General features: G+C 44.2%; 1 protein-coding gene across 9 annotated transcripts in view; it reads right to left on the bottom strand.

Annotated features, from left to right (window-relative positions):
- The window catches only part of MGAT5 (alpha-1,6-mannosylglycoprotein 6-beta-N-acetylglucosaminyltransferase), a 362,899-nt gene that overhangs the window by 25,171 nt on the left and 313,355 nt on the right, over positions 1-24,373 (bottom strand). For all 9 annotated transcript variants that reach the window (XM_061183287.1, XM_061183259.1, XM_061183249.1 and 6 more), the window contains 3 exons: positions 17,598-17,744; positions 9,685-9,801; positions 1,839-1,913 (listed from right to left, as the gene is read on the bottom strand). In XM_061183287.1, the coding sequence (XP_061039270.1) occupies positions 1,839-1,913; positions 9,685-9,801; positions 17,598-17,744 (339 nt within the window). The remainder of the gene's footprint in view (positions 1-1,838; positions 1,914-9,684; positions 9,802-17,597; positions 17,745-24,373) is intronic.

The following is a 24,373-nucleotide window of genomic DNA, read 5'->3' as shown; positions in this document are numbered from 1 at the left end:
TAAAATTTAAAAAGTCTTTTTACACCCGGTGGTGAGTAACCATTTTCCCTGAGAGGAAGTGGAGACAGGAAAGGCGGAAGTGGGTTCCGTAAGCAGCTGCAGGGATCCTAGTAGGATCCTGGCCTCCTCGGAGGGTAGTTAAAGCTGTGATGTGTTAAATCTGTCAGAGGCCACGGCCGCCCTGTCTGCACCTTCAGGAAGGGCCAGCAGCTCCTTGAGATCAAAGAAGATGGGAAGTATAGCTCTGGGACAAGTGCCATCACCCGGGGCCACAGCAACGCTGTTGGCGCAGGCCTGGGCTCAGACCAAACCAGCGTCAAACCCTGATTCCATGACTAAGCCCTGCGACTAAGACTCTCTGTTCCCGTTATCCAGAGAACGGGGTGATGGCTGCCACCTCCCAGGATTACTGTGAGGGTAAATGGGATGATGCATTGGGACGTGTTGGCATAAAGTCTGCACGTAAAGGGCTGCTCAAGTTAGGATGATGATACTGTCATTCTTAAGTTGGGTGTCATGTGACGAGTGACTGAGATAGTGATTCAAATGCTCAGCTCTTGTGGTAAAGTCTAATACTGTAGAATATATTATGTTATATAATAATACACAAGAATATAATAATGTATAATATAGTAACATCTCTAGTGTGTCTTTACTGAGCAGTACGTGTTAGCCCTGTTCTAAGCACTTCATATGTACTAGCTCATTTAATCCTCACATCAGCCCCATGAGGTTCTATTATTATCCTCAGTTTGCAGGGGAGGAAACTAACACATCCAAGTCATACAACCAGAAAGTCTTGGCGGAGGGGCTGGAACCCAGGCGGCTGGCTGCACTGCACTCCCTTCTTGCCACTAACAAAAATTCAGAACATCAGACCCGGCACCCTGAAGCCTCTGCCTCTGGCTCGGCCCGTCCAGCGGCTGCACTCAGGGTTGTCTGCGGCTCACCACAGTCTGTGGCCTCAAATCTTTCCTTTGAAACCTGCCTTGGCCTACAGTCTGCACCTACTTCCACTTTCAACATGCCATTTCTACTTTCAGCCTTCAGAGTCCTCACCCCCTGTTGTGTCAAGATCTCATGACTGCCCCGAGACGCTCTGCTTTGTCTTTTAAGAGGAGCCCCTTCTTTCTGGCATCTGGTCAAGGAGTTCATATTCCCCTACCCAGGGGGGTGCTAAGTCTGCCTATTTCTGGCTCTGTGTTGCTTTTGAAGCCTACGGAATGAAAATGTTTTAAAATGACAGCAATGACACTTTTGACCTTTACTTCTACGAGCACAAGACATAGTTTCCCAACTCTGTTCGGGGGGGTGGGACCCTTGGAACCCTCCTCTGCTTTGGAAGTGAACTTCTGCTTTTATCTGTTTTATATACTTGGATTTCACGTGAAGTTTCATTTGAAAACGGGTCCTATTTTTAAAAATGTTTGAAAACCACTGAAGAGTCCGAACATATTTGGAATTACCAAACAGATACGGAGCCATCTCTCTGTTCCCTCCCCACCCAAGTCTTTGTAAGGCCCCTAGAACCCAGGCAGGGCACAGGTCTGATGGTGAAGGACGTTTTCATCTCAACCATCCAGTCTCTCCCTTAAGTTTCCATTTGACCTTCCACCATCATAAAGAACATTTTTACCCTAAGGACAGACTGACTCCTTGGGGTGACCTTGACAGTTCATAATTTAGAATTTCAAGAAGCCATTCTCTAGCTTGTAGAGTCCTCCAAATCAGGAAAATAAGCACAGAAACATGGTAAACTCTTAACTGTGCATAAGAGTCCTCTGGGGTAGCAGGAGGTAGGACACAGCAAGGACGGACGGACTTCTGAAGAGCCTTACCTGTTTTTCGATGAAAGCGTTGATTCTCTGTAGCATCCCCTCGCAGGTGAATTCATACGGCATGTACGGCTCAATCTGCAAAAACAGAACATGGTATCATGAAAGAGGAAGACACAGGACACGCAACACTTACCCAGTCCTCCATTGATTCACTCACACTCAGGTGCCAACACCTGCAGGGATCCTTGTGAGGGGCTAAGACTATGAACTTGAAAGTCAGCAGACCTGGCTTCACACCCTCATTCTGCTCCTTATCAGCTGTGGGACCCTGAGCAAATTACCTACCATCTCTGAGCCTCAGATCCTTCATGTGTAAAATGATGATAAGAAAAACCCATTTCTTGGAACGTGTGGTAAAGATTATGGGGGGGAAAAAAAGGGCTTAGTTCAGTGTCTAACACACAGTAGGCACTCAACAAAAGGTTAGAAGGTAAGCTCCATGGGGCAGGGTCCATGGCTGCTGGGTCACCTGCATCCCGGTGCTGAGTGGGGTGGCACACGTCGGAACCAGCAAACATCTGGTGAATGAATGCATGCTCCCTGCCCTGAGAAAGGCACATGATGAGTGGTTTCAGGACCCATGACAGTGACAAAAGCGTTGTTTTGCATTAGTAGGTGAGCACGTTCCCAAAGAACTCATGGTGCAAAAACAGAGTGATGAAGTGTCCCAGAGAGTTCAGCTAGAGGGTCCCAGGAAGCTAGAAGGTCAAAGCCAACTTCTGCTCATGCTGGGCTTTTAAGGTCAGCTATGACTCCAGCAAGCCAATACTGAGGAGGGTCAAGATGCGGAAGACGTTCCAGGGGGGAGCATTAGTGGGAGATTAGACATGAAAGAAGGACAGCAGGAGGACAGAACTAGGATCATGGAAGCTGGTGAGACAGGCTAGGAAGAGGTTCACTGGATTTCCACAAAAGACTTGTGATTTCTACTCTAAGGAGCCTAGGCTTTACTTGAGGGTAGCAAGCAACATAGAAGGTGCTTCACTGGGGTAGGGGAGGCAATCTGATCAATACTGTGACACCTGATGGAAGGGGAAGAAATGCGGGTTGGAGCTCTGCAATGCCTGTGCCGACACTATGAGGCCTGCGTCTTCAGGAGCAGCCGGCTGGCATTATTAATCTGAAATGGAAATTTCACTTGGGAGAAAATGGCCAGCAATCCAGTTTGTTACAGCTTCAGAAAGCCCAGTAGCACTTATCAGCACATTCACCACCTCCCTCTTAAGTCTACACTCGCCTATCTCAAATCTACAGGGTGGAGACCTGGACAAAACATCTGTGAGTTGAGGCCTGCTGAAAATGGGACAATTGACAGAGAAGACACCCTTCTGGGGGCAGCCAAGTAGCTGTCCTCAAGGCAGCTTCTCCCGTTTTCTGTGTGTGTTGATTCACACATTACATTTGAAATCTTCTTCAACCATGATTAGTAATTTCATAACATGTCTTCGAATGCACAGTTAGATGACACATCACACAGGCTGTACCTCAGCCATCCCTGCCCACATCCATCCAGAGAGAGCCAAAAGAGGCTGAGCCATAAGTACTGTAATATCAGGGTAGGACTATTCTGCATGAGCTGAGGTCCTTTTGTTCCTAGATAGTTTATCTCAGAAGAGCTCAAAATGCTTTAACTGACTTACGTCTGCCAAGCTTGCGTCTTCTCATCTCAAGCTTTTGCACTTGCTGTGCCTTCTCTAACCCAAACACAGTCCTTTACACCAAAGGTAGACTTTTTCTTTTAAAGAATATTTATTTAATCACCTTGTGAGTGATTCCAGAAGCTTTCTCTAACTGTCTAGAGATATGTCTCTTCCCATGGTTGTGGGAAAAGATATGAAGGAATAAGAACAACAACAAAAAATGTACAATAGAGGACTTCCATATTGGGCTCATTTATAAGGGGATAAGTAGGATTTCTAGAGTGAGGTAAATAAACATTGGTGGGCCATCTGTCACGTGACCGACAGATCCAGTTACATGGTGGGAAGCATACTGAATACTCAAGGGTCATTCCTACAACATATTCTAAAGGGTATCCATTAGAAATGAAAGTGCATTAATTCAAAGGGCTTATGCAATAAACACAGAAAAATGGCTCTTCCTGTGTCCTCCTACCAACCAAACCCAGTTTAACCAAAGGGGATGTGACTCATTAACTGCTTTGTGGCCAGTTCACTGTTTTAAAAGATAAGGAGCCAATTTTCCTATAAAGGAAAAGCAAAAAAAAAAAAAAAAAAAAGAAATTGTATTCTTAAGCTACCTCTGCCAGTGAGTTCCACTAGCCACCCTGCTGTGTACAGAAGCAGGGCCCTCTGTGTGGGAAAGCTCCCCAGAGCCCCGGCTTTAGGAATACTGAGCACTGGCTAGCCTCTGCTGTCGGATCTGCTGCACAGATTGTGTGTGTGTGTGTGTGTGTGTGTGTGTGTGTGTGTGTGTGTGTGTGTGTGTGTGTCACAGTTTTCTGCAGAACAGTCCTTCAGGAACAAGTCAAGGTCTTTTGGGGGATGAATGAAAGGGAATGTTGAAACCACACCAGTCACTGAGAATCCCAAGTGGGGTCAGTTACGGAGAAGCAGGGGGGAATGTGCTTGGCCATCTTGCTGGTGGACAAAGGACTGTTACTCATATGGCCATAGGAAGGATGCCTGTAGGCATGCAGTCCCTGCTGGCCTTGGAAACTTTTCCTATCCCCCATCTTTTCCTCCATTTTCTCCTCTTCACCTCCCTCCCTGTGGGATCTCCTGTGTCTAGTATTACTCAGTGTTCTAAGTCAGAGTACGACTTCTACAGGGAACTGCTCTCTGGTATCAGTTAACCTCTGCATGGTCCCACCTGACAGGTGGCTTGGCATCATTCAATGACAGATGGTCTTAGAAGGTACCAGAAGTCCAGGGGTTGAGTCTTATCTCCTCTATCGACTAAGCACAGAATTTTAAGTCAGACATTTCCTGGAATTTCTCTTGATGATTTCAAATGTAAAATAGGTCATGTCATTCCCCTGCTCAAAACTACCCATCATACTCAGAATAAAATCCAGAATCCCTATTGTGGCCTATTTAGAGGCCCTACACACTCTGGCTCCTGCAGACCCTTTTATGGTCTCCATTATTTCTGATGGGGTGTTGGTGGTCTTTCATATTGTTATTCCCCTGAATGTAATAAAATTTTCTCTGGCTGCTTTCAAGATTATTTTCCTCATCTTTCGTTTTTGGCAGTTCAGCTATGATGTATCTAAGTGTATTTTTCTCCACATTTGTCCTGCTTGGCCTTCACTGAGCTCCCAGGATCTGTAGGTTGATGTTATTCATTAATTTTAGAAAATTCTTAGCCATTATCTCTTCACAAATATTTCTTCTGGCCATTCTCTCCTCTGAGAGTCTAATTACACATAAATTAGGCTGCTTGATATTGTTCCAGAGATCTCATATGCTGTTTTTTATCTTGTTCTTTTTTCTCTAATTTCAATAATTTCTATTGATAAGTCTTTGAAGTTCACTGATTACTTTCCTCTGCTGTGTATAGTCTGCTGATAAGCCCACTGCAAGAGTTAATTTCTGATACTGTACTTCTCAGTTCTAGCATTTTTTCATTCGGCTTTTAAAAAAAGTTCCCATCTCTCTGCTGAAATCCCCCATCTATTCACATATGTTGTCCACCTTTTTCATCAAAGCTTTTAAAAAAAAAAAAAAACAATTAATTAATTAATTAATTTGGCTGCATGGGGTCTTAGTTGTGGCAGGCAGGTCCCTAAGTTGCGGCACGCAGGCTCCTTAGTTGCGGCATGTGAACTCTTAGTTGCGTCATGCACGTGGGATCTAGTTCCCTGACCAGGGATCGAACCCAGGTCCCCTGCATTGGGAGCACGGAGTCTTAGCCACTGGACCACCAGGGAAGTCCCCAACAAACCTTTTAATACATTTATCTCAGCATTTAAAATTTGCTGTATGGTAATTCCTACATCTAAGCCATCTCTGAGTTTGGTTTTATTGATGGTGTCCTCTCTTAATGATGGGTCACGTTTTCTTGCTTTTTTGAGTGTCATGTAATTTAAAATCTTGTAATTAAATATGAGAAAGCTTGGCACCAAATTTCTGACCCATTTATAACAAGCATAAGGATTATAATGATAATAGTCTTTGTATTAATCTCATTCCTTACTTTCTCTCTCACTCTCCTCTTTCCCTTTACTTCATTTAATGCTGTTTTTCTTTTTAAATTTTTTCTTAATAAACTAGTCAGAAATACTAGTTTCAATCCAGGTTCTACTACTTACTAGTTGTGCGATTTTATGTAAATTACTGAATTTCTTTAAACCTTAATTTTCTTATCTGCAGAAGGATTAAATGAGGTAAGGCTCATAAAGATGTACAGAGAGAGATTCTGGAGGTATAAAAAGAGCTTCTCCCTACATATGACCTACTATTATAATTACTTTTTTTTCCCCCTTAAGTGGCCTTAAATGGTTTTAGGGAAAGGGTTGGTCAGGGTTTTAAAAAGGGGAGCAGCAGATGTTCCATGAAGTGAACTGAGCCTCATGTAGGAGTGGACAGAACTCAGCACCCACTTAGCGCTTTGTGTGTCAGGCATTCCCACGAGATTTTTGTTTGACAAAAGGGATCTATTATCTAAAAAGTTTTGGACTCTATGATCCAAGATTTTCTGCCTCTACATTAGCTTTCAAATTACTCCTCTTCAAAAGCATGCACACTTAACTAAGTGTTGTGGGTTGAACTCTGTCCTCCCCCAAAGATATGTTGAAGTCCTAACCCCCAGTACCTGTGAATGGGAACCTATTTGGAAATACGGTCTTCGCAGATGGAATCAAGATAAGAAGAGGTCATAGTGATTTAGGGTGGGCCCTAATCCAACATGACTGATGTCTCTATGAGAAGTGGAGAAAACAGACAGAAAGACACACACACACGGAGAACACCATATGACAGCAGAGATGAAAGTGTTGCAGCTGCAACCCAAGGAATACCTGGGGCCACCAGAAGGTGGAAGAGGCGAGGAAGGACCCTCCATGAGAGGCGTCAGAGGGCGCGTGGCCCTGCCGACATCTTAATTTCAGATGTCGACATCTTAATTTTAATTGCAGCCTCCAGAACTGTGAGAGAATAAATTTCTGTTGTTTCAACCACCACTTTGTGGTTCTCTGTTATGGCAGCTTTAGAAGCTAATACCCTAGAGGATGCTGAGACTGAAGAAAGAAGAGCCTTCGATCTCTGCAAGAAGGATGCTCTGGTGGGAAACTGCAGACATGCAGCAGGTACTTGAGGTGGCCAGCAGTACCACACTCACTCGGCACTTCATCTCTTGGCTTGGCCACCAGAGGTCAGGGGGACCTCTGCCCTAACCTTGAGACTGGGATGAGACTGTGCACGCCGCTGATGGGAAGCTCTGAGCAGCTACCTCAAAGCTCAATAACGAGACCCTCTCTAAAGGGACACGGATAACACACTGGCGTACTCTTGCTCCCCAGGAGGTGTGCTCAGCAAGCTGAAGCTGGCAGTTGGGAGGGCCCCACTTCACTCCCCAAAGGGGAAAGATGGCCCTTTACATGGGCCAACTGGCCACTCCTCCTGGGATACACGCCTTTCTAGCCTCTTCCCCTTGACTCTCACTGTTCCTCTAACTCGTGTCTTTCTGGGCTCACTTCTCTGTTTAACTTTGCAGATTGCTACTCATGCTCTGAGACTTAACTCAATGCTGCGTTCTCCAGACGTCCTCATAGGAGCAGAGAAGACAGAAGTAGAAGACAAACGTACAGTTACCAGAGGGGAAAGGAGCGGGGAGGGATAAATTAAGACTTTGGGATGAGCAGATACAAACTACCGTGTATAAAGCAGATAAACAACAAGGACCTACTGTATAGCACAGGGAACTATTTTCAATATCCTGTAATTAAACCACAATGGAAAAGAATATGAAAAAGAATATATATATTCATATAGATACACATATATATATACATATCTGAATCATTTTTGTTGTACACCAGAAACTAATACAACATTGTAAATCAACTATACTTCAATAAAAAAAAAAAAAGAAGCAGAGAAGATAGACACTCCTCCATCTCTGGCATGTTGGTCTTGGCACTGAACATACTCTGCCTTAGTGTGCTGATCTGCATACACCTATTCCTCGCTCCCTCCATGCCTCCCATCATCCGTTAGGTACATCGCTATGCTGGGTCCTGAGAACACAGCAGTGAGACAGATATCGTTCCTGCCCATGTTGCTTACAGTCTAATGGAAATCCAGACTATCACTAACAAAAGTAAGAATGTTATAGTATTACATTAGCCAAAACATGGAAACAACAGTCCATCGACAGATGAATGGATAAAGAAAATGTGGTGTGTATGTGTGTGCACACACACACACACACACACACACACACACAATGGAATATTACTCAGCCATAAAAAATGAAATAATACCATTTGCAGCTACATGGATGGACCTAGAGATTATCATACTAAGTGAAGCAAGTCAAAGACATATATGATATCACTTATTTGTGGAATCTAAAATACGACACAAATGAACTTATCTACGAAACAGAAACAGACTCACAGATATAGAGAACAGACTTGTGGTTACCAAGGGGGAGGGGGGTGGGAGAGGGAAGGATTGGGAGTTTGGGATTAGCAGATGCAAGCTATTAGCTATAGGATGGATAAACAACAAGGTCCTACTGTATAGTGCAGGGAACTATATTCAATATCCTGTAATAAACCATAATGGGAAAAGAATATGTAAAAGAATGTATATACATGTATAACGGAATCACTTTGCTGTACACTGGAAACTAACACAACACTGTAAATCAACTATACTTCAGTAAAAAAGAATATTACATTACTATATATGTAATACTGACTTAATACTCCTGACTAGACATTTATTATGAGATCGACACTGCACTTAAGCACTTCATATTCATTATCTCATTGGATCCTCTCAAGTACCTGTAAAGTAGGTGAAATTAGCCTACATCAGGGATGAGGAAACTGAGCCTCAGAGGTTAAGTAACTGCCCAAGGGGACACTGCTGGACCCCAACCCAAGCTGTCTGATTCTAGCCTGTCCTCACAACCACACCTATACTGCTTCTCTTAAAAAATTATAACAGAGTAATCGCTGCTCTCATAGGAGGAGGACAGAGGGCAGGGTTTACTGGTAGAATCCAAGGCAGTCCCGGGGTTGGGAGAGACGATAACTTGACCCATCCCTACAGGGTGGTAAGTTTCCTACAGGCAGGGAGTCAGCCTCGTTTATGTTTATGGAAGTGAGCGTCCCAGACAGTGGTTCAGAGGGCGCTCTGCATACAGTAGGTACTTAATACATGTCTGCTGAATTGTTCTGGAGAGTCCAGAGATGTGAGTTACTTGCACAAAATTTTATAAGATGTTTAGGTAGAAAAGCCAAATAAACAGATGCTATAAAAAACATTTCCCAGTATTTCCTTAATTAGTCCTTTTCCTTCTCACTTTTTTTTTTTTGCAGGGGAGCGGGTCTATCTCTTCTGATCTTTGGGAGAGCTACATAATGAGGTCACTGACACAAGTAGAATTCAAGTTTCTATTGCTGCATCTGGGAGCCAGGAGCCATGTCGAAAGGGTCTGCAGAATCCATGCACACATCTGGACACCAGCTCTAATTCCATTTCACAGAACCTCCACAAAAATTCCCAGGCCAGTCCTACAGCTGGGCCATTTTCTAATTTCAGAGTCAAGCTGACATGGAAATATTCTAATTACTCGAACGAAGGGCCTGTGATGCTTTCCACATGATCCCGTTCACATCACAAATGGGGGAAAATGGAATAAAAGAAGTAACCTTCTGACTTAAAATTGCTTTCACGGCGTCCTCCACCTCCTCCTGATTATCGAGGTCAACAGTCCAGACGTGTGGCTGGCCGATGAAAACTTCGGCATAAGGATGCTGGGAGGTCAGCTGGAAAAGAAAAAACAGAACACCTCAGTCTCACGAACACTGACTTTTTTCATTTTTCAACCTTCTGTGCTAGGTGAAGCGTTATGCTTTTTATGGTTCCGAGTTGTACTTGCGTAGGTAATGTCACTTTTTGTTTTTGACCCCTGACGATCGAAACCTCCTAAGCACCCCGTAAGCAGATAACAATAAAAGAGGGAGGGTTCCACAGCTTGCTTGCTTTCGTTCTTTTTTTTTTTGACCAGCAGGACGTCTACTGTCAGGACCATCTGGATAAGCACGCACAGCGCTGACGGGCACAGGTAAGGACACCGAGGCTGTAAAGTGTGCCTGGCTGGCAACACGGGCAGTGCCCATGGGTGCCCATCAGGTTCATGTGGGATGTTTTAAAAGACACACGGCCAGGCTACGCTGTCTTAGACCCTTTGAGCTGGGATCTTGGGCACTTTGGAGGGGCTCCTGAGAGTCTAGGGGTCCCAGGAGGGCAGCAGGTGGGCCATGGCCCTGTGTGAGACCATGACATCCACAGGGTCAGGTCCGGTGATGGCTCCTCACCTTGAGTCCCACTTTGAAAAAAGAGTTAGAATGTCATAACCAGGTGACATGGAGGCTGTTACAGATGGCTTCAACCCCCCAAATCACACCAAGAAATAACGAATATTTACCCTCAGTCATATCCCAGCCCTGAAAATCACCTAGATCAAACTAGCATCTGTTAGAAAATACTGGTTAGGATAGACAGATAAGCATAAGAAAATTACAATAAAGTCATCATAGGCTTTAAAGTCATAGAAGGACACGGAATGGCACATATGAAAGGTGACAGAAAGGGAAATAATGCTACCAGAAAAAGAGAGAATTTTGGAATAATAATTAGCATAACACTGGAGCCTTAAGAGTCATAAAGGCAATGTGTGATCAGAAAAGCAAGGAAAGGCAGCTTTTGTTTTAAAGGAGGTTTTATTTTAAAAGCAAAGGGTGGCCAAAGAAACCCAGAGGAATATTGGCAATTCTCAGTTCTGGAAGAATCCGTTTTTTAAAGACAGCCAAATTTATCCCTCAAACTTATTCCCACCTTTCTTCTTGTATCCTTTTAAGGTTGTGGTATAAAGAAAGCATTCTGGTGCATTTTCAGTCCTCAAAGTTGGCGGGTGCTGCCCTAACCCGTGGCTGAGGACCAGGGATGGCAGACGCCTTGAGATCTGTGTGACCGTCCTGCACAGGGCAGAGCTGCCCACTCCCCACAGGCCTTCACATGCCCCGCCAAGCTCTCAGGTGGGTTCACAGAATCTGACTCTTTGGTACAGTCTGAATATACATTGAGTTTTCCAGGAACATAACTGCCATGTAAATCAAGGGACGTTTTATTGGGAATTTCACCAATAAGCCGTTATCATTTCAGAAAAATCATGGCAGCAAAGTCAATGCCACGCAGAGGATCTGGGTCTCCAGTACAACGTACCCAAACCAGTCTGTATTTGAAGCTGTCACAGTAATGCCAATCGCGTATATCTGTGTGTCTACATGTAGGCACCTTTTTATTTAGCTTCTTTTTCTTTAATGTCAATTATAAGTAAAAAGGCTGACCAGATTCAGCTCAATGTTTTATTCTTCTTAAATACAAACATATTCACTGTGAAGAGGAATGAGACACCATGATGCCTTCTAGGGTGGTTCATGGGTATGATAACAGTATTTCTGGACTACATATACACAAAATATTTATTACCTTATAGCAAAGTATTTTCCTTCTACTCCTCTTTCATATTAGAGTTAGAGAATCATTCTTTTTTAAAATTACATATGTTAGCAGGGTATATTCTTCATTTCAGGAGTGAAAAGTAGATGTTATAATACACTTCGAATAAAAGAAGGTGTTGGGTCTGGAAGGGTTGAGGCCAAGCTGGCTCTCTTTTTTTCTTCAGATCCCAATATACTCAGAGAACTGGGTGATTCAACTGGCACCTCTCCAGCTTGCTCTTGGCCTCCGTTCTTTGTGTCTTACCACACCAATGGTGTGCATGCATTACTCAGGGGGGAAACCCAGAAGATAAATGACTGGGCCTCCACGCTGAGCCTTCTCTGGCCTCCACTCGTGGAAATCAGGCGATTGTGAGGTGCAGGTATCCTAGACTTTGCTCCTGCCTCTTCTGCCAGAGTCACGCCCCTCGCTAGCCTGCAGCTCCCCATGCTTCTGACATATACCCTCTTTCTTTTGCTCAGCTGTGTGGTCAGGGATAGAAGAAGAGTGCCCGCAGGCTCCTGGAGCCGGGGGAGCATCCTTTTCTTTTCCTTAGCACGTATTTTAGATTGAGCACGTATCAGCGAGGCCCCTCGGTTGGGCCGGGCACTGGGCTGATCACCTGAGCAGACATTATTTATCAGGTTTCCTGTGTATTGATGAGGATTCTGAGGGTTAGAGGGGCTTACAATTCCTCAAGACCACATAGCTAGAAAGCAGCAGAGCAAATTCAAATCTAGATCCTTCAACAACTTTTTACCTTTTGACAAAAAGGGAAGATGACAATGTTAAAGGAGGCTCTTGAGTTCTTAAGACAATGACCAAAAGAAGCTCAATGTAAACACCAGCCTTTTCATCACTTGCTTAAAACCGGCTAACCTAAAACAAAATCCCAGGACCGAATGTATGTCTGTATTAGACCTTTCCTGAAGCTGAGTAAAGTGTCACACCATTTTCATTTTGTGGCCTGGAGAACAAACTAATTAATTCTTGCAACTGAATCAGGGTAAATGAAAGTTGCCATCAATGTCACTATTTAGCAGTCTCTCTCCCCTCTGCCTTTTAAGGTCCCTGCTTATTTACAAGGTTGCTCTAAGCACTTGGAAAATACAAAATGCTGAGCCATTATCATTTTGTTCATTTACATTTACGGAGGGTTACTTAATTTTATGAGTAAGGCATTTTGTGATTCATTATTTCCCCTCTGGATGTTCCATTCCTCCTTGTTAATTTATTGAGAACCGTCTGATCTGAGTTACTTCATCATATATCAATCAGTATATTTACTGGAGTATAGTCTGTAAAAGTAATGAAAATCTTATTAAATGTGAGATGTTATTTCAGAGCGGCTGTTAAATCTCCAAGAAGAACACAAGTTCTTTTTATGGAAAAGGAAACCCTGGAGCCAGAGAATTTCAAATGGTTTACAAAATGTCAGAATAATGATTAAGAACCTACTAATATGTTTCCTAATATAAAGATAGAAATCCCAATTATATTACATTTAAAGTGTAACTTGAACCAACCACATTATACTTAAGGGCATATGGAACTTCTCTTGAGTGTGTACACTGTGGTTTTAAAAATGGGTCCAATGCAAAAATAAAAACAAAGCTTTTTGTTTTCTAAATACAAAGAAAAATTTAGACTTCTCTTCAAATGAAGGCAAAGAAGAGACATAGATGCAATTTATATGGACCCATTTACATGGATCTATTGTTGCTTAGCTCAAAAGATTAGCAAAGGCACAAAAAGATAGCTACGTAATTATATACGTTTTGGTTAAAATTTTTCTATTTGCTGAGGGGAAAAAAAAAAAAAAGGATACTTTCTAGGGATTCTTGACCCTTAGAAATCTGTACAAGTGTTGATAGCTCTTTCCCAATTAAAAGCATCTTTGATCAGGGGGATTCTGTGAGTTGAAAGAGCAGAGTGGGGCGGCCCACCTGCCCGTGAGGTCAAGTTCACTGGCTCCTCTCAAAGCTGTGTCCTGTCACTGGCTATCAGCCTGCTCTCTGCACCATCTCCAGCGGAGAAAGAAATGGACATCAGATGGAACCTGCCCTCCTGCATAAAGTAAAGTGACCTGCTTGGGGTTTTCCCTCCAACGCATCAACATTCTTGCTTCTCCAACTCAAAACCCGACTCTTCTTTTCCTATAAAGCACAGCTCCCCCACTATCCCCTTCTAGCTAACCCAGCACATTCTCCACCGGGCACCACTCCAAGTTAACTTCCCCTGCTTAATGTACTCAGCTATTTCCTTATGCATTCCCGTTGATTAGGCATCGCTCTTATCACACTTCCATATCAAAATCTGAGCTCCTGGGAAACAGGAAATGTGTCTTGATAAGTTCCCCCAATGCAGTGACTTAGTACCGCAGGCCCTGTGGGGACACAATGAACATCTGTCAGCTGACCTCTGCCTCCCAGCCCTCCCACGGGAGCCCAGGACTGATGGAGTCACCTGTGGGAGGTCACTTGCTGAGCAGCTGTTGAAAGCCTCCCCCAGTGCCATTCTAACTGGAGTCTCATTCCAACACTGGTGGGACCATCTGAAAGGATAGGAGGAACCAAATGCCTGGGCGGCAGCTCCAACACCTATTCCCTTTTAATGCCATGAAGAATGAAAACCCTCTATCACCTCAACAAAAAGCAAATTACTAAAGGATCACACCGACAGGATGAACATACTTTTCTCAACAATTTCATACCGGCTGATCTGATCTTCGTAACATTACATCCTTCACTGGCAAAGGGTTAGATTGTGTTTAAGAGGGTCTTCAATTTTTTTCAGGAAAAAGTACTCAGTTGTAATACAGTGTTATCAAAATCTTCAGAATTATCAAAATTTAAATTATTATCTAATTCTAATGATCAAGAAGGTACCAAGTCAGTCCAAAATACTTTTGATGAATCATTTCCCAAAGTCTTGTATATAGAAACTACAGCAAGAAAACTGATGGGTTTCTTTGCTTTTCATGCATTAGTAAGTCAGACAGAGAAAGGCAAATACCATGTGATATCACTTATATGTGGAATCTAAAAAAATGATACAAATGAACTTATTTACAGAACAGAAAAAGACTCATAGACATAGAAAACAAATTTATGGTTACCAAAGGGGAAAGCGTGGGGTAGGGGGAGGGATAAATTAGGAATTTGGGAATAATGTATACATACTACTGTATATAAAATGGATAAAAAAACAAGGACCTACTGTATAGCACAGGGAACTATACTCAATATTTTGTAATAACCTATATGGGAAAAGAATCTGAAAAAGAAAAAAATATATATATATATGGAACTGAATCACTTTGCTGTACACCTGAAAGTAACACAACATTGTAAATCAACTACACTTCAATAAAAAACCATTTCTAAAAAGCCCTTAGCACATAGTAAGTGCTCCAATAAATGTTAACTAAGATGGTTATTATCACGGGAAACCAGAAAAAAAAATCATGAGGGAAAAAATCATCATTAGAATATCACTGTAACAATGGTTGCAAGAAAGATCCACTGATACATGGTAAAAATAAATGGGCAAAAGTTGGAGGAGAACGAGGGTATTTGCATGGTCTCAAAGTACTTCCCCCAACATAGAGAAAAACAGTAACTTTATGGTGGAGAAACCTGGCAAACACGACCTTAACCAAGTGATCAAGGTTACATCACCAAGTAATAAGACATTGGTATCACGCACCCCCTGACATGATACACTGAGGCCACATGACTTCTGTGGGATTCTTGCCAAAAATGTGTAACCTCAAACTGATCAGAAGAAAACACCAGTCAAATCCAAATGGAGGGACAGTGTACAGAACAACTGACTAGTACTCTTTCAAAATGTCAAGGTCATGAATGCAGTGAAAGACTGAAGAATTGGCACAGATTGGAGGAGACTAAAGAGACATGACAGGTAAAGGCCATGTGGGAGCCTGGACCAGAAGAAGGATGTTAGTGGAAAAACTGGTGAAATCCAAATAAAGTCTGTAGTTTAGATAATATTACGGTACCAATGTTAACTTCTTGGTTTTGACAATTACACTGTGGTTTTATAATATGTTACCATTAGCGGAAGCTACATGAAGCATATAACCAAACTTTGTACTCTTTTTGCAGCTTTTCTTTAAGACTAATATTATTTCAAAATAAATAAAAAGCAAGTTCCAGCAATTCCACTCATAGGTATATATACCACAAAGAATTGAAAGGAAGGACTCAAACAGATACTTGCACACCCATGTTCGTAGCAGCATTTTTCGTAATAGACAAGAAATGGAAACAATCCAAGTGTCGATGAACAGAGGAACGGATAAACAAAATGTGGGCTATTTATACAATGAAATATTATTCAGGCTTAAAAAAGAAAGATTCTGACACGTGTAACAACATGAACGAACCTTGAAAACATGCTTAGTGAAATAAGCTGGTCACAAACACTGTACGACGACACTTACATCAGGCACCTAGAACAGGTAAATTTATATACAGAAAGTAGAGTAGTGGTTCTACTCTTCTATTCAGGGCTGGAGGAGGGGAGAATGGAGAGTTACTGTTAATGTACAGAGCTTCTGTTTGGAACAATAAATCTGAGAGTGGATAGTGGCGATGATTGCACAACATAGCGAATGGACTGAATGCCAGTGAACTGTACACTCAAAACAGGTTCAAATCATCGTTTCTCACTGTGTATAATTCATCACAAAAAAGTGGAAAAAACATCGAAAATTACAAATAATTATCCAATTTAGGCAGATGTAGAACTTCAGAGATTTCCTACATTCAAACGTAACACAGGAATGATTGATTAGCCCACACTTCCTACCCAGAGCTCCGAAGTTTCAAAGTCAGCCGCACGCTAAAGCACAGATGCCTAAGTTGAGACATTCTCACTGCTGGGGAGCATCCTTTCAAACCTTTGCAAAAAGTAAGTTCTTGGGTACCAGACTGAAGGTTCCTTATCTGTGTTCTGGTACCCGCCCCACAGCACGGGAAGTCCAAACACTGTGTACGTGAAGTGTTGCTGAGGAATGACCCCCCGCCCCCCAAAGCACTCCCCAAAATGAAGAACTCAAATTTACAGTACTAGCAGAAGGAAAAAGCAAGCGTGCGCGCGCGCACACACACGCACACGCCTCGTTAACCTTTGTCAGAGGTTATCTGGGCCACGGGTTCATCTTTTTCAGGATAACCTGTGGTCTTGCTGATCTTCTTCCGTCTCCTTTGGCCCTTTCACCAGTGACGGGGAGGGTCAAAGAAAAGAACTCTCAGAATGATCAACTCTATTAACTGGTAAGTTCTCTGACTGAAAGGTAAAGAATAATCACGGAAAATGTGTTTTATGTACTATTTGGGGAAGGGGGGAATGGGGTCAGGGGAACTGACCCAGAAAGGTTTAAAAGTAGCAGAGGTGAAAAATGTATGCTTTAGAAACATGTCCCGGGAGGGCTGCCCAGCAGTGTCCTCCCCAGTAGATGGTCCCAAATGACAAGGGCACTGGGACAAATCGACACTTAGAGGCTTCCTCCTTGAAAGCAGCCTGGAGAGCCACTTACGAACTGTGCAGAAATAAGTAAGAAATAATAAGAAATCAATCTTATGGGTTCTTGCACATACGTGTTTCTAACCAGATATAGAAACACCCAGCCTGGTCACTCACATGCTCTAAATGACTTTGGTTTATTGTCCCAAATAGAATCCATCTGCCTTCAATGGTGATTCATCACCCACTGTGGATTTTCGCGAGGACCTCCAAAGGCAATCCAAATAAGGCTTCTGCAATTGGTTCGAGCGATGGCAGGATTGCTTCTCAGGATGGCACCTGCTGACAGTCGGCTAAAATACCAGGCGTACTATTCAGTCACCCCGATACGTCTTTTTTCTCAAGGATGATGATTTTTCAAGGAAGGATCCTCCTTCCACCCAACTAAGTGAAATGAAGCTGACAATACCTACTGTCCAAGGCTCTGAGGTTCAAATGGGCTCCTAGCACTCAATAAATAGCTACCATTCATATGAGTGAAAGTAGAATGAGTTTTATAGATGCTTACCTCTCTCAGAGTTGGCTTGCCAATGAAAAAGTCTGTGTTTTTGCTGCTTTTGGGTGGGTTGAACTTGGGATTCAGAAAAGCACATCCATTTGCGATGGCCTCCAAGGGAGCCGGGCCTTCATAAGGGAACCCAAGTCCAACAAACAGCTGTAAGACAGAGAAGCACACCACATGTAAACACATCAATCAGGACTGGCGTCCCTGGCTCATAGGGGTCTCTTCTGGGCTCCATTCCTGTGCTGATGCCTCTGAGACTCTGGAAAGTTCCCAGGCCCTGGTTGGGGGTGGATAAATGAGAAGCCAGCTTACACCAGGACCTGAAAAACATGACCAGGGACCTTTAAGGGCCCAGGAAGCTGCTCAGGTCATTATGAATTTCCCTCCTTTGTCAAAAAGTAAAGCAGTAAGTGTCAGGGTGGGCAGCTGAGGGGGTAGGGAGGTGGAGGTATTCAAAGAATAAAAACAACAACAAAACCCAAGACCCAACAATAATCTTTCTGTAACTTACCAGGAGACATGACTGCAAAAACACTTGCTTAACTAAACAGAAGGTTTCTTCATTGAACCAAAGGAACAACAGGCCCTTTCAGTGATGCTGGGCAGAGGGACAGAAAGGTCGCTGGGCGGTTTGATTACAGTTCACATGGAGCTGCATTAAAATGATGGTAGGTCAGCAAACATGGGTTTTCATAATGGGGTTTTCGCTGGGGGACACCAGCATCTTGGGTCTTATTTTCCCCTCAATGTGGGGAGAGGGTGTAGAGCTGTAACTGGGCAAGGCTTTCCCACCCCAGCAAGTAAACCATGAGTTGTCCCCACGCCAGACAAGAGATGGCAGCAAAAACACATCTCAGAGTCCTCGCAGGGACCACGGCTGAGAGCCGCTGTGACAAAGGGGACTCCCTGCAGTTCAGTGGCACTGATTCCTGGGTCCAGAAATGAAACATCATCTCATAGAAAGGCATCCTTGCGTACCCTCACACCACTGGGCGGCTGTGGGTCCTGATGGGCTTGGTCCAAGTCTAGGCTTGGTGACGCGTGAGATCTCCCTACCCACATGAAGGAGCCTATCCTGAAATCTCTCCAGTCTCCCAGGCACATCAAGTGGCAAAGGATAACTGGGTCCCAGGGTGTCCTTTCCTTCTGCCATCATGTTGGGGAACATCCACATGGCCACGCCCCAAGAGTGAAGGATGCTGATGAATTGGATACGGCTAGATGCTTGAGTCTCCTTTCCCAGGCCCTCTCCCCAGTAATCCTGTCTCTGCAGCTGCTTTAATTGAATGATGATCTGGAATACTTCTGCCTAGACAGCCCTGAGTCTAACCCCGGCAGCATTGGAAGATGCAACCCGTATGTGCTGGGCACTCAATTCCAGGGCTGAACACGCAGCGTGGCCCATGTTAGACATACTGGAAAGTCATGAAGCCCCCCGCAAGGAATTTTCTGGGGGCAACAAACTAAAATCTCAGGTTTTCTGGAGAGATGCCCTATCCTATAACTATATGTTCTTCTGTACAGAACACGGTACTTAACCTTTTTGTTGTTTTGGAAGAATAACCTTTCATATCCTGTAAACCTTGAGATGACCCTCAGGGGCGTCCACAGAGGAGGGAACTGTGGAGGAAAAGCTTTGAGAAGCCAGCCGAGCTCTCACTGCTGGCTGGGTCATTTCTCCTGAAACAGAAGAACTGGAGACACAGGGGTGAGGGAAAGTGTGGTAGCAGAAGAGCTTGGAAGCTGTCTGCCATGAGGGCATGAAGAACTAGTCCCGAGACATCCCAGCTTTGTTAAATATGAAGAACCCAGGGTTACTATCCTTGAGGCTTTGGATCTCTGTGATCTGCCACCCCCAGCAGATTTTGGGGAGCAGGTGTCGGCTCTCCGGGGAAAAGAAGACCTCTGTCAGGCTGCGGCTGGGCTCAGGAAAGCACAGGGCTTCCAGATCCTGGAAGATGCAGACAGGGGTCTCCGTGGGTTTAACCAGGGGCCCACAGTGTTTTCTGGCCTCTGAAAACCAGGGCCTGCCATGAAGTGCTGATACCTTCATCAACACTAAACTACAAAGAATAACTTTGGAGGAAATGTAGGAAGCACAATGGTTGTCTATTTAAATAGAAAATCCTGGGAAAAAAATTTAATTAGCTCCTTCAGGCCCACCAATCTGAACCCATTAATTAAAAGGATTTGAGGCTGTTGCTTAATGGACTTGAATGGGACCTAGGTTTAATTATATGTGAATAACAATTTGCACCACCTCTTCTGCCCTGCTGGCATCCGAATATCTCAGTACACATAAACACTTTGGGCTAACTCTCCAAAGCCTCACCATTTCAGAATGAAGCTAAAGCAAATACCACACAATTTCTTGGCAATGAGTTTTCTCGTCACACTAATTAGGATCGCAGGAAATGCATTACTTGGAAACACCAAAATAACAGTTCTTTGTCACTTCTGTCAATAAGCAACCTTCCTTCTTGCTTCCTGTGTACTCACTACCTGTGACATTATAATGGAGCAGATGTATTAAGGTCAAATAGCACACCTGAGGTTTGAATGACAACAGGATAGGCAGAGAGGGTTCATCACCACCCAAGGGTATTGCATGAACTTCTGAGTGCTTATGGCCTTGCCACACACTGGTACCTTAACCACACTAAATTGCTTTTCCCCTAATTCCCCACTCCCCCCATCATTCTGCTCGCTTACAGATTTCCTTAGCATGGGGGCAAGAGAGACACTGCAAGAATGCATTCAAGTGCAGAGGCTTAACTCCTCAGGAGGACACAGCATATTTTATTGATGCTTCATCTGGCTTTCAGAAGCCTAGAATGTAATGAGGATCTTCCAGACGACGGGACATCTCCATGGCTGCAGCTCTGACTCCATCAATGAGCATTTCTAAATAGAGCTTTAAATTACATGCTCTAAAATTTAACTTTTGAACTAACACTAAGGAAGAGAGAACAGATGAAGCTCCAGGACTGGGAAATCCCTACACGTCGACAAAGAGTTTAAACCACTCAGATTTTTACTCTGTGTGAAAGGAGAAACGAAATTGTTTTAAACCCCTAAGCGGAGTAGTTCACAAAGAATCCTTTAAAGGTGGATAAAGGTAGTTCTGAGACCAGGACAATGTGGTGATTAAGAGCACAAGCTCTGGAGTCAGGCCGACCAGGTTTCCAACCCTGACTGCATCATTTCCTAGCTCTGTAACTGTGGCAAATTGTTATATGCCTCTCTCTATGGATTATCTGAGGTCCACTGATAATGCATTCTCTCTAGCTATGGGCCTTAGTCAAGGTAACACAAGCTCTCTAAACCTGTCTTTTCATGTGTAAAGTGGTGAAAGTAATCGTGCTTTATTTCATGGGGCTGCTCTGAGGATTCAAGGAGATATTTCATGGAAAGGATGTATTCCAAGGTTTGGCACTTAGTAAATGTTCGCTAAACGCTAGTCCAAGTTCAAACCCAGGTTCAACTTTACGTGCAGCACATACACGACCTTTTGTTGTCTAGCTGGAGTTTGCTGTGCAGGAGTTGTGGTTGTGGGGTTTTACAAGAGGTTCAGCACCTGCTTACGTGTATTTATGAGTTCTCTGTGTTTCATAAAGTACCTGGATTAAAAAACAGGGAGGGGCATCCATCAGAAGAGAGAGGGGACATGGTTTACAGTGACTGCCTCAAGCAAAGCTCAGTCCCATGAGCCACATGCTATGGCTAAGCCTTATTTGTTTATTCTTCACATAATGATTGGGAATCATTACATTTTTGATAATAGGTATCCCTTTTATATCTTTAAAAAGAATCCATACAAGGCTGGGAATGGAGAAAATTTATTTTCCTGATAGGTGATGCTTTTGTGTAGCCGGCAGGTCCCCTCTCTGGACATCTGTCTTCCCTTTTGTACCCAACGCTGATGGAAGAGAAAACAGTGGCCAAAATCTCTCCCATATATGTTTGGCTACACCCTCTCCTGGGCTCCATAAGCCCCTAACCTACCCTACCTGAAGACTGTCTCCTAAAGGTCTAGAAGGGCAAAGGAGACAAAGACAATGATACTTGCCAAGCACGTTTAAGCACCCCAGGTTAGTCAGTATTGGCCACTAAATCAAAGGTCATTTCCTGGAGACCAGCTCACTGGGTAGACTCCCAGACTATGCCCACTATGTAAGTGGCCTTCCAGAAACAAAACAAAAAATCCAACAACAACATCAAGATCACAAATTCCTGCCCTTCGGTCACTTGGAAGCCCCAGCACAAAATCAAATGCATTGCAATTTGCATTGCGAAAGCATATTACCCTGGAGGTGGGGAGGAAGAGAACATTCAGATACATGTACAACTGTAGATGCCGACCATCTTCAGCTGTGCCAGCATGCAATGTCTACCATGAAAAGGCAGCTCAGGTGCACCTCCTTGGAGAAGCTGTCCCGGACCACCCCTCTCACCCCAATAGCTCACCAGGCCTACCCCTCAGCTTAACGGTGAGGAGGCATCACAGGCCTGGCTCACCACCACAGTTAAGGTGGGCTCTAACGGTACCGAGGTCAGAGGATTTTAGTGATGAAAAGAGAATTCACGGAAAGGGCTTAACACAGGGAAGGGTTAGAGAAATGGTCATTACTGATGCAGTAAAACCCCATGGTCGTGCCCCGTGATAACATGAATGGGTTGTGTGTATTTGGGTGTGAGGAGGTGCCTTTGTTCTTGAAACCTCATTCGGAGAGGTTAATGAATCCTATGTCCATACATTCTTCATTCTATATACATATGTGGGAGGGGAGGGGGGAAGATGGAGCGTGTGTGCATGGGTAAGTGTATGCAAATTATTTTCCATCTAGTTGGAATGGGAATGGTTTTTGGGACCTGTCACCAGGACGAAACCTGCTTGACTGCCTGAGGTTGAATACTGCAGGACCTGAAGTAGACATGGAAGACGGATTGCTCCAGCAGTAAGCTCGCTCTTGGGCTCTCTCTCACAGGGCCTGAGGATGTGGGCAACACCACGGAGAGGCAAGCACAGGATATCAGAAGGACAGTGTCCCTTGTTGGGGAGACCTTGGAGATCCAGGCACATGATTCAGGAGAAAAGCAAGAAATCACTCCTAGGGGCATGGCCCCAAGATCCCAGATGGCCAGTGGATTTCTTCTGGACTCCTTCCTTCATTCTTCATACGGTTATCTGAAGGCCTCTACAAGCCAGGCCCTGAGAAGGTACCTGTCAACAGAACAAGCAGAGCCCCTGGGTTCTCATGGAGCTGCACGAGCATCTGGTCCACTGGTGGTGGCTGCCTTGGGCCCTGGGTTTTTGAGAGAGCTTGTGTAACCACATCCAAGCTTGTGGGAAGAGCCACGGTTGATAGGGGAGGTCAGACCCGAGGATGGAATAGAACAGGGACAGTAGTACATACTGCCTATCTTCCAATCCTGCCCCGGCTTCTAGGCGAGTCCCACAGCTAAGCTGCTGAGCTGACATGGGAGGGAAACAGGGCCACCATGCCCCATCCAAGGGCTGGAGGGGGAAATGGCCAGAGTTGTGGGCAGAAAAGGTGTGTGGCAACAGCAGGAGAAGCAGCTGCTTCTTCCTCTGCTTTCCAACAGCCAGATTTGTTCTCGACTCTCACTGTCAGAAAGGGAGGTACCCATTTGGGCTCACTCCAAATGCTCCTCCAAGCCAGTGTGGGATGCGAATGCCCCAATCTGTAAGGAAATTCCCCTGGTGAGACTGGGGGAGGTGGGCACACGGAGGGGAAAATTAGGAAGGAGAAGAAAGAAATCATGTTAAGAGAGATGGGGACTGAAGCCAAAAATAAAAACACGCCACCCCAGTTCCGTCCTTATTTGCTGGCTTAAATTGCTCTCCTGGAGTTTGCTGGCCTGAATGACTCGTCTCTGGTGTTTTGATAAATAATGAATTCATCCACATTTATATGCCTATTAGAAGAGTCTTCTACATTCAACAACTTCCCAGCTCCTGAGGCCTGACTTGAGGGTTACACTGAATCCCTCCCGTCTCCGTAGGCTCTGTGGGCCCTTCATGAGGGCCCCTCCTCGCAAGCAGGGACACAATTCTGCTGAGGAGACAGTTTTCTGGGCTTGGTGCAGAGAATCAAAGATGGCTCATAAAGAAAAATAATAAGTCAAAAGCTGATTATGCATCAATCATTTCAATATGTCTCTAGACCTTGAGGGGCACCCGACTTGCTTCCCTATCCCATAACGAGTCTGAGGAACGTGCAAATCCCATTCATTCCACACACATTTGCTTCTCTGCATCCCCAGTTCTGCACTTTCGATGTGGATTGGAATAAATCACTTTTAAATTGCTCAGAGACACCGAGGAAGGAGTTAGAAGCAAAAAGGGTTATAAATGCAAAGCCTGACTAGTCTTTAGTGTCATCATTCCAAAGCCCAAGATTCATTCATTTCAGTGCTGCTGCTGTGTTCTGGGTAGAAGGGGAGCCTCAGCGACACACTGCCTCATTTTCATCATATTTGCCGACCGTTTTAGCCATAATTCCACTCGGAGTCCTTTCATATATTCTAGTCCTCTGAACAGGCAATACCAAATGGGATCAGCGACATCCTCTGAAAGTACCAGTTTTTCAAGGATAAACAGATGACCCTTACACTCAAAATTCCAGCTGTAATCCTTGGGTAATCTCGGGCAATCTCCGACCTCATGGCCTGGGCCTTCCAGGCCTCTTCTCTGTTGCTCTCCAGACATCAGGGACCTTAGCTTCGGCCTATCTCTCATTCTCTGACAGGGTAAG

The sequence above is a fragment of the Eubalaena glacialis genome, chromosome 1 (genome assembly GCF_028564815.1).
Source record: "Eubalaena glacialis isolate mEubGla1 chromosome 1, mEubGla1.1.hap2.+ XY, whole genome shotgun sequence".
Taxonomy (NCBI): Eukaryota; Metazoa; Chordata; class Mammalia; order Artiodactyla; family Balaenidae; genus Eubalaena; species Eubalaena glacialis.
This window is presented reverse-complemented; position numbering and strand designations above follow the sequence as displayed.